General features: G+C 37.8%; 1 protein-coding gene across 1 annotated transcript; it reads left to right on the forward strand.

The window, feature by feature from the left end:
* Window positions 1-1,381: 1,381 nt before the first annotated feature.
* On the forward strand, window positions 1,382-7,757 carry Rm62 (ATP-dependent RNA helicase Rm62). The gene is made up of 6 exons (XM_089633566.1): window positions 1,382-1,432; window positions 3,335-3,429; window positions 4,521-5,525; window positions 5,705-5,943; window positions 6,649-6,827; window positions 7,094-7,757. Exons 1-6 carry the CDS (start codon window positions 1,382-1,384, stop codon window positions 7,319-7,321), a joined length of 1,797 nt encoding a protein of 598 aa, XP_089489692.1. The 3' UTR covers window positions 7,322-7,757.
* Window positions 7,758-10,039: the final 2,282 nt, after the last annotated feature.

Below are 10,039 nucleotides of genomic sequence, written 5' to 3' on the forward strand. Positions count from 1 at the left end.
TGGTTAAGACCACGGGTCTTCCAGGTGCTCCAGTGAGATAATGATGTTCGTTCCTCGATGCCATGGGAGATGCTGTGGAAAGCTTGCAGCGCGGGCGAAGCCCGCACGTACCCGCAGCCCTGTGCAGAGTTGAAAATAATATTCCTACGTTATATGATATGGAGAAATAAAACAAGACTTAAAATAAGTGCAGGTATAAACAACAAAATATTAAAGTAGCTTCTCAATATTTTTTGCTACAAAAACAATTAAATATCACTTAGTTATTTATGGGTAGTACTTAGAGTGTAATATGTGTAATTTGAATTCGGAACTGTCTCCAAAGACTTTATACCGTAATGGATTTTTATGCCCGCAACTGTAGGCGGAACAAAAGTCTAGTCTGCTGGCACCCTAAGATTTTGTAATTTTTTTTTATACAAATACTTTGTGGTTGTTCACTATAAAATAAATTTACATAAACTGTAGGTAAAACACCACTATATTTTCAGTAAATCTCGGAACGGTATCAGAACCACCTGTGCCAAACGGCACCTGGCGCTAGTAAAAATCTCAAGGGTGCTGTGTTAGGTATTATCAGCGCCTAGGCTCCTTGAAAATTCGGCACCCGGAGCGGATTTCTACAATTGGCTGGACCTGCCACCAGTCACATGCCACACCTCCACCCCGACTTCAACCTTCAACACCTATATTGTCCATAATTTTGTAATAATATGAAGTTAGTATATATAAATCTGAAGAACGGATGGTGGTTCCAAAACCAGTTGGAAAAATACTGAAAATTAACTGGTGTTGTAGGTACTGATAAAACAATGTTGTGAATTTTACCCAGTTTGATTAATGACTCCTTTACTTTCTGATATTATTTTAAGTAGGTAGGTACCTAAATTATAACCGTAGCATCAATTGTTAATATGTTGCCTGTTGTATGCTGATGACGCGGTGCTGTTTGCTAACAGAATGGAAGATCTACAGTCTCTCGTGTCTAGAATGAACGAAGTATGTATGAAGAACGAGTTAATGATGAATGTAAGTACGTCTTAAATCATGATGTTTGAAAGAGAGAGTACGAAAACAGTGTGCAATATAGTTATATAGTACAGTTATTTTGTATATATATCGGATGAGTATGTTTACGATGGATTTGAAGGCTGACAGAGATATTGAAAGAAGGGTAAATGCAGGTAACTCCATTAATGGAGAAGTGAACGCAGTTGGCGTTAACAAAAAATTGTCCAAAGAAGCGAAGCTAGCAGTCCACAATGGAGTGCTGGTACCTACCTTGATGTACGGAAGTGAAGCATGGAACTGGCAGAGAAAGGATGAAATTAGAGCGAATGCTGCAGAAATGAGATCCCTCAGACGTATGTGTTGTAAAACCATGTATGATCGCGTGAGAAATGTGGAGATCCGCGAAGAGTCCAAGGCTGATGTAAGCGTAATGAGTAAGATCAAGAAAGGGACGCTTAGATGTTTTCGGCATGTAGAGCGAAGAAAGGAGTGTAAGATTAATATACAATTCAAATGTGAATGGTAACAGAAGTCGGGGATGACCGAGGAAGACATGGCATGACCAAGTGAATCAGATACTTGAGTTGGGCCATGTCAACAGGCAGAATAATAGAAGAGTATGTATGAACGTGAATGAGGAAAGGAGTGTGTGCCAAGACCGAGTTGTTTGGCGGTCCGTCCTCTTTGCCTACCCCTGCGGAAAAAAGGCGTGATGGTTAGTTAGTTAGTTATTAATTGTTAATAACCAACCAAAATACTAATTTCGGTTGTGTGTCTGTCTGTAACTCTGGTTTAATAAACTCTAGAACAGATTTCTCTAGATTTTAATAAATTGATAAAGTACCTGCCTGTAATATTTTTTTTATCAGATTTGTTTCCATAATTTTTTTTCAGTAGGAACTTAAATTACTAGTAGAGGTTCCCCGCGACTCATAATTCTAAGGTTCTAGCAATTTGTAGGTCGCGGGCTCACAACACATATCCCAATCGGAGATGTCATAGTCTAACTGGCTCCAGATGGTTTGGGACAATTGAGACTCTTGTGTTGTATTCACATATATAAACCTACTATAATAAAAAAAAATTACCCGAAAATTATTCTTTTATAATAAATTACATATTTCAAATCTGTATTTATTTTGTTTAAATTTCTTGGGTTGATCTTGACATAAAGTGATTTTTCAAGGTTTTTGAGCTATTGTGTCTTTTTTACAAGAAAGCGTTATTAACTAATATAATATCCCGTAATTTTTCAAGGGTCTGCGCTAATAATAATAATTCTACAATTTTGGAGGCGACGTTTTCGCGTAAAAATCACCGCAAGAACGCTTTTGAGGTAAAATAATGTTAGTGGTACTATGGTACCTACTTTCAGGTGCCTTATATGTTAAAAATAATTAGGAATTTAATTACATATTGGAGAGGGACTTTTGTTTAAGAGTCCTTGCTTACAATAAAATTATAAAGATACTAGCTCACACCCGGGAAAAATCACGGGATATTATAATTTTAAAAAGGATTCATGAAGCTGAAAGTATTTAAAAATATTATTTTCCTCCTATTTTCCCATTTTGGAATGAACACTGAGTAAACTTAAAAAATTACAACACCTGTCAAAAATTTTAACGGAGTAAACACATTTCAAACACATTTAGATAATTTTGAAAATAAAAGCAAACCCAGTCTAAAGTCGAGTTACGCAGAGACACACCAACGAAATTATTGTTTTTATAGTTATTATAAGGCTAACCAAATCAATAAAAAAGTCTTTTACTGTTCTAGTGAGTAAACTTCATACAATATTTACTATTTTGTTAAAAACTTTTTTATGTTCAAATGGGAAAATAAAATATAATTTGAAAATAAATTAGTTTCTGGCTAGAATAGCTATTCTTAATATATACTAAAATATTCACGTTTTCAATTTTATCTACATTTATATGTATTTGTGATACTTATTTATAAGTATATTTGTGATATTTAAGTAATCTCGTAAACGTGAAAAAAATATTACTGGTTAGTAATTTATTATCGCTGGACGCCGAACGGTATACTAGCCATCTAGCCGCTCGTTTGTTGAGTTTGCTCTGAGCTTTAGATCCGGTTCTCGTTTCGATTTAATTTCTTTACCAATTTGGCTGCGGGCAGGTGAGCATCGTTTTATAACGCGATACTTTTCACGGAAAAGTGGCATTTTTTGTCCTTTGAATATTTTCTATTCCTTTGAAAATTAGCGTCCTAAATCTAGAAGTGATCGTGTTTATTGTGTTTTAAGAAGTTTCTACATATCAGCTGTGTTTATAATTAGTTATTTCTTCAACAGAAACTGAGCTCCAGTCCATCCGTCAACTTCATACAGGAATATCTAATCCTGTATCATCACGCAATTGACGCGTCATCTCCACAAAACTCAAACATGTAAGTAATATTGGTTATATTCACAGTATAATTAATGTCTGAATTGTCTATATTTTTCGCTAGCAATACGTATTTCTTCTTTTCTTAAATTTTCTCAATGGCGTCCACCTTTCAATGGCGATCGATGGCGCTGGATCAAAAATGATTCCGATGTGTCTTCCATTAGTCCAGATCGTAAAAGCACACAGTCAATGTTTGTTCATTGACGTTTCCCTTTTTACCAGATTAATGTAATCAATGTCGGTCCTAGCCGGGGACCGGCAGACATTTCAGAATAGCTTGTATATTAGGTACTTGTATGAAATAGAACAAAAGTAGTGGCCCCCACACTTTCCAAAATTATATTCTCGTTGAAATCTGTACGCATTTTGAGCATATCAAACGCCTTTGATATCGACCGTTTTATGAAGTTGAGATTATTGATTGTACGCTTTTACAAAATAACTTCATTAGTATAACGTACGCACACTGCTTGCAAGCGTGGACGGGTATATTCTATTAACGCGCACATGCATGGGAACCTAACCATTTAGGAACACGTGTTTTCAAGGACACCACGCGGCTTACGGTGTATGTTTTAATCTTTAGATAGTTTTTATGTCATTTATTAAATAACGACAAAATTGCCGCATTCAAAATTTAAATTATCAGTGAATTTTTATTTGTTTATGGCCGAGAGTTGCTAGAAGTGTTATGTTAAATAATAGATCATATAAAATAGGTTTAACGATTTCCTATCGTAAAATATGCCGAAGCATTATTTTTTGACATACCACATTAGATAAAGCTGCTATTAACACAAAATTAAAGTCTAAAACGACCAAAATCCAAGCAAAACCCCTGATGTAATTAATTATTTAATATTAGTGTGTCCACTCTGTTTAGTTTACTCACTCCTGTAACGGCATACATACTAAATTCAATGGTATTTGTGTATGAAAAGGGAGAAAAAACAACTAATAGTGACTCAACAGATGCACTTGTCTACTTTTCAAATGCTGCAAAGTTATAGTTACACAATATTGTTTCCTGTAACTAATGACAGACAATATAATTGGACAAAAATATAATTTTGAAATTGTTTTCTTCAGGAAGAGTAGTACCAATGGAGGACGGTTTGGACAAAGTTCTGGTGGAGCTGGAGGGAGATACCCATCATCTGGTGGTGGTGGGGGAGGGGGCGGCGGTGGTGGCATGGGGGGAATGGGAGGCAGGAAGGACGATCTCGGGAAGAATCTTCACCGCCGACAGTGGAGTGAACGAGATCTTCGTCCCTTCCAAAAGAACTTTTACGATCCTCACCCATCTGTTGTAAGCAGGAGCCCTCGTGATGTGGAGCAGTACAGAAGCACACACGAAATCACAGTTAGTGGACCCAACATCCCAAACCCCATTCAAGAATTTGAAGAAGCTAAATTCCCCGACTATGTTATGGTGGACATCAAGGCACAGGGTTACAAAGAACCCACACCCATTCAATCCCAGTCGTGGCCCATCGCCATGTCCGGTAACAATCTGGTAGGCATCGCTCAGACAGGATCCGGAAAGACCCTTGGATACATTCTCCCTGCTATTGTGCACATTAACCATCAAGAGTCCAGCCGCAGCAAGGGCCCGGTGGCCCTCGTGCTGGCCCCCACCCGAGAGTTGGCCCAACAGATCCAACAGGTGGCTTCTGACTTCGGTGGCCGCTCGTACTTGCGAAATGCCTGTGTCTTCGGAGGTGCTCCCAAACACAAGCAAGCCCAGGAACTGAGACAAGGTGTTGAAATCTTGATTGCCACACCTGGTCGCCTGATTGACTTCCTAGAAAGGGGAACTGTGGACTTGTCTCGCTGCACATACCTGGTCTTGGATGAAGCTGACCGCATGTTGGACATGGGATTTGAACCCCAGATCCGTAAGATCATTGAGCAGATTCGCCCTGACAGGCAAGTCCTCATGTGGTCTGCTACCTGGCCTAAGGAGGTTAGGAAATTAGCTGAAGATTTCCTAGGAGACTACATGCAGATTAATATTGGATCCTTGGAATTGTCCGCCAACCACAACATTCTGCAGATTGTTGATGTGTGCCAAGAACATGAAAAGGAAGACAAGTGAGTTTTTTTGTCATTGTATTATTACTCCATCTTTTCTTTAAAATGATGACCCATAGGCTATGATATGTTATGATATTACAAAGCTATCCTCTAAGAAGATCTGATTATTTTGATCCAAACAAAAACATTCTTGAATTTTTTTTTATGCAATGTCTTATATAATAATATTTTTCCAGACTTAACAACCTTCTCCAAGAGATCGGAAACATCCATGACCCTGGAGCAAAGACCATTATCTTCGTTGAAACCAAAAAGAAGGTGGAAAACATAACCCGTATCATCAAGCGGTTTGGTTTCCACGCTGTCTGTATGCACGGTGACAAGACCCAAGACCAGAGGGATTATGTTCTGACCCAGTTCCGCAATGGCAGGGTCAACATCCTAGTTGCCACTGATGTTGCTGCTCGTGGATTAGGTTAGTTTTGTTAATCTCACTTGTCAAGATTTCTCTAATCTTGTTGAATAATGGAATTAATATTGAAATGACGCTTGCTTACATTGGTTTTCTGTCACTGTTTCAGAGGCACTAGCCGGATGAGTATTGTGTTCTACATTGGTGATTGAGCACCGGGTCTAGTACTAAAGCGACTAAATGATGGCTTTGTCTGTAAAAGCTATCTTCAAGTGGCAAGCTAGAATGAGAATGCAATAACTCGTCATGTGCCTCTTTCTGCCTATCACTGATCGTGAACCGAGGCCGGAATATGTCTGGTCAGAACTGCCTCGGGGAAACTTGTCGACCCCCAGGCAACGACATTGATTCCTGGAACTGAGAAGTCCATTTCTCATGGAAATTTCATGTTGGATTGACGCAATCTTAGTTCCTCATGGATCTTCTGATCAATTTCGGCCAAACTGGAGTTGGAACCTGCGTAGAGACGATGTGAGAGTCATCAATATCGTGGGTTGCAATATCTCCTGGGTTCTTGTGATGTGTTAGACAGATGAATTTGTGTTCAATTCAATGTTAAAAGATTTTACTAAAGACAAGAATTGTCTCATTCACAAGTAGTTTTCTACATGACTTTGAGTAAGTTAATTCATAGCCATTGAATTCGAATTTTGAATGAAATATCTTATCATGGTGCCGCCAGAATTAACAATATTTCTCTTATTACAGATGTTGAAGGAATCAAATATGTAATTAATTTCGACTATCCAAACTCTTCGGAAGATTACATACACAGAATAGGACGTACAGGTCGTTCCAAAAGTACAGGAACTTCTTATGCATTTTTCACACCTTCCAACAGTCGTCAGGCCAAGGATCTTGTGTCAGTACTCACAGAAGCTAACCAGGTATGCCTATTGATTTTTTTTTTATTACATCTACATTAATTTTTTTTTTACAAGATCCTCTCACCTTTGGCATGGACTGTCCTTTATGGCACGACATGAATGCAAGTGGGAGGTAGATTATATGATTGAACTGATAATGCCTTCGGTGTCCACACCATCAATGTCTGGATCCCATCCTCGTAAGGTGCAACAATTTGGAATTGACAAAATAGATGAGCTTGTATTTTGTCACAATGTATTTAATAAGCATTTGTTGTTTATTTCAGGAAATCAACCCCAAGCTCCAAGATATGGCCAACCGCTTTGGAGGATACGGAGGAGGTGGCGGCTGGGGAGGACGCTCCAGGTTCGGAGGGGGCGGCGGTGGTGGCGGCGGCTTCAAGAGGGGAGGCAACTTTGGACGTGGAGGAGGCGGCGGTGGCTTCAACAAGAGTGGTGGCGGTGGTTACAGCCGCGGAGGCGGATCTTCATCATACAAAAGATTTGAGAATTGACCATCTCAAGGTTTAACTAGGAAAAATTTCTTGTGAACACTCAGTTAACTTTAAATTCCATTAATATTTAAAGGTGTTAAAAGTTAATCAGTATTTTACTCATTAAGTCATTCCGATGTCATATCCAAGATCGTCTGTTTTTAGTTTTATGTAAATTGTTTTTGTATCTCAAATATTTAATAATTTATTTGGATTGAGTTTATGATGGAAAAATATCAGACAGAATGTGGGTTTGGAAGCCTAGATCAACAAGGCATCTCGGTCAAGAGAAGTCTTCGAATGCTGACTTGAGAAGGGGTTAAGTTAGCGGTTGTAGGTGTTGTTTTTTCTGTGATAATTTTGAAATATTTTAATATCTTGTCCCGCAGCTAGATATTAAGCACAGCCAACCAAATAAAGTTGGTCAAATGACAAATAAAGAAAGTATGCAAAAAGACTTATTTTTCTATTACCCTTATCCCCCTTGTATATCGATTCAGACATTTTAATTGAAGGTTTTTCGAGATTCCTAACAAAACATTGTTTTAAGAACGTTCAGGCAGACTTTGTGCTTTCGAGCGTACAACCTTAATTAAAAGTCCACTCGATATTACACAAAATGAAAAGTTTCAGTCCAAGAACGATTAACTTCAATATCATCAAGGGTGGAAGCCCGCTGTGTCCACTTGTGGCCCGCGGAGCGTATGCACACATTTTTTCATCAAGGCGAGTTGTTTCGGAAAAAATCACGTGTGAGAAAGTCAATCCACTCAATTTTCCATAAATTGGGTTGTTTCATCGTCCGTCAAGAGAAAATTCAACGAAATATTCATAAAATGTGATCGGCCGGTCAACGCGATCCGCCATTTTGAAAAAGATTGACGCATGCGCAAACGTCACAATTGCAATCTGACCTATCGTATGTGCCAATTACTGGTGATAACGACCCTCACTATTTTGGCAAAGAAAACCCAACGATTAAAATTTATGAAGTTAAAGGTTTTGTGGGAAGAAGTTTAGATATCTTTTCTACATAAAATATTGTCGAAATTCGCTTTTATATCGTTGGTTTCCGTGATTTAAAATGACGAAAAAACTGGTAAAAATATTGAAAAACTACAAGTTTGTTTCTTTTGTCGACCAATATATCACAAATTATGACCAACATAGTAGCCAGGTGGCCTGGAGATACCCATCTTTTTAATAGTAGCAGCATCAAAGTAAGGTTGGAATGCGATGAGTTTGGAGATGAAGTGATTGTTGGAGATGGTGGTTATGGAATAAAGTCATATTTACTAAGGGCCGTCTGTATCAACAGAATGCTAAATCGTGAGCTAAGTTAAAAATTTAACTGTCAGAGTAACAAGGATGTCAAATCGGACCGCGCGCTGTTTCAAGTGCCTTTATGCAAAATATTGCAAAAGTAAAAGTTACTAGTGTGGCCAGTCTAAAAAGCAGAATATTCCTCGAAATTACGTGGAAAAACGCACGGCATTATTTTTTGGTACGGCCACACCGAAGATTAAATATGATCTCTGGTAAAGTGACTGTCAAAATTCAGAAGAAAGAAGTTTGTTGTGCGTCATTATAACCTCTTCTGACTTCTTGTTTGTTATTGTGTTCGAATTTTTTATTTCAGAATTTAATTTTTACTTACATGATGAAGATCGATTTATAGTTTTAGGAATAATTTCTTGAGAGTATTGGAGGGGCTAGTTTCCTTTGATTAATAATTCCAACCAAACTTTGTAAAAAAAGTTATATATTTATTACATAGTTTCTTTTCAATTATAATATGTATATTGAAACATTATATACAGGCTTTAATATAATAGTAAGTTTTATACCAAAGTTTATGAAAAAAGATATCCTTTTATTACATTGTTTTGTTCCTAGAAAAATATTTCTGTGGGTATTTAAAAATAAATGACGACCTGTTATAATATATACGATATTACACGGAAAAATATAATTTACTTTCCAGTAGTCGTAATATCTCCCTCTATTTGATCCGTCACAAATTTTGCAAGCTCTTAACGGATGATGAAGATATTGACAGGCAGAGGCGTGTACTGAGTATTAAATGTAACATGCTCAGTAGAAGATTTGGGCTCTGTAGTCCACGAGTGAAAAGGACGCTCTTCTTAGCCTTTTGCACCACCCTGTACACATGCGAGCTCTGGGCTAATTTCAAGAAAAGAACAATGGAAAGGCTTCGGGTGCAATATAACAACGCTTACAGATTGATGTTCGGACTCCCCAGGCACTGCAGTGCCTCCTCGATGTTTACAGAAGGGCGAGTTCCAGGATTTGCAGCTCTGTTAAGAACCAGGATTGCAGGACTGAGGGGAAGGATAAACCATTCCAGAAACACTCTTATGATAGAATCCCGTCTGACTTCAGGATCGAGCATTGAAGACCATTGGAGAAAGATACTTGCTCCCACAATCTTAGATCCGATGGATTCCCGTGCTTCTCTGGTTTAATTTCATGTTTAATTTAATTTTTAATCTTTTTATTTTTATTTTTATTTTTATTTATTTTACTATATGTAAATACTATATGTACTTATATCCTCTATGGGATGTGTGGGATTGCACTAACCTCCCCACATCCTGGAATAAAGAATTTATTATTATTATTATTTCGACATGCGATACCGTGCCAAAAATTCGGAATCATCCCAAATGACCATATTATTAACACGGGGTCGAAATGTTTTTGGCTTTCGCTGTAAAA

Source organism: Hesperophylax consimilis, chromosome 7, assembly GCF_061612785.1.
Source record: "Hesperophylax consimilis isolate HC1 chromosome 7, BYU_Hcon_1.0, whole genome shotgun sequence".
Lineage (NCBI taxonomy): Eukaryota > Metazoa > Arthropoda > Insecta > Trichoptera > Limnephilidae > Hesperophylax > Hesperophylax consimilis.

Bases quoted from the DNA above. Each gene is read 5' to 3' on its own strand.
- Rm62 (XM_089633566.1), top strand. From the start codon at position 1,382: ATGTATGATCGCGTGAGAAATGTGGAGATCCGCGAAGAGTCCAAGGCT. The intron at 3,430-4,520 runs GTAAGTAATATT...TGTTTTCTTCAG, and splicing joins TCTCCACAAAACTCAAACAT to GAAGAGTAGTACCAATGGAG. The intron at 6,828-7,093 runs GTATGCCTATTG...TGTTTATTTCAG, and splicing joins TACTCACAGAAGCTAACCAG to GAAATCAACCCCAAGCTCCA.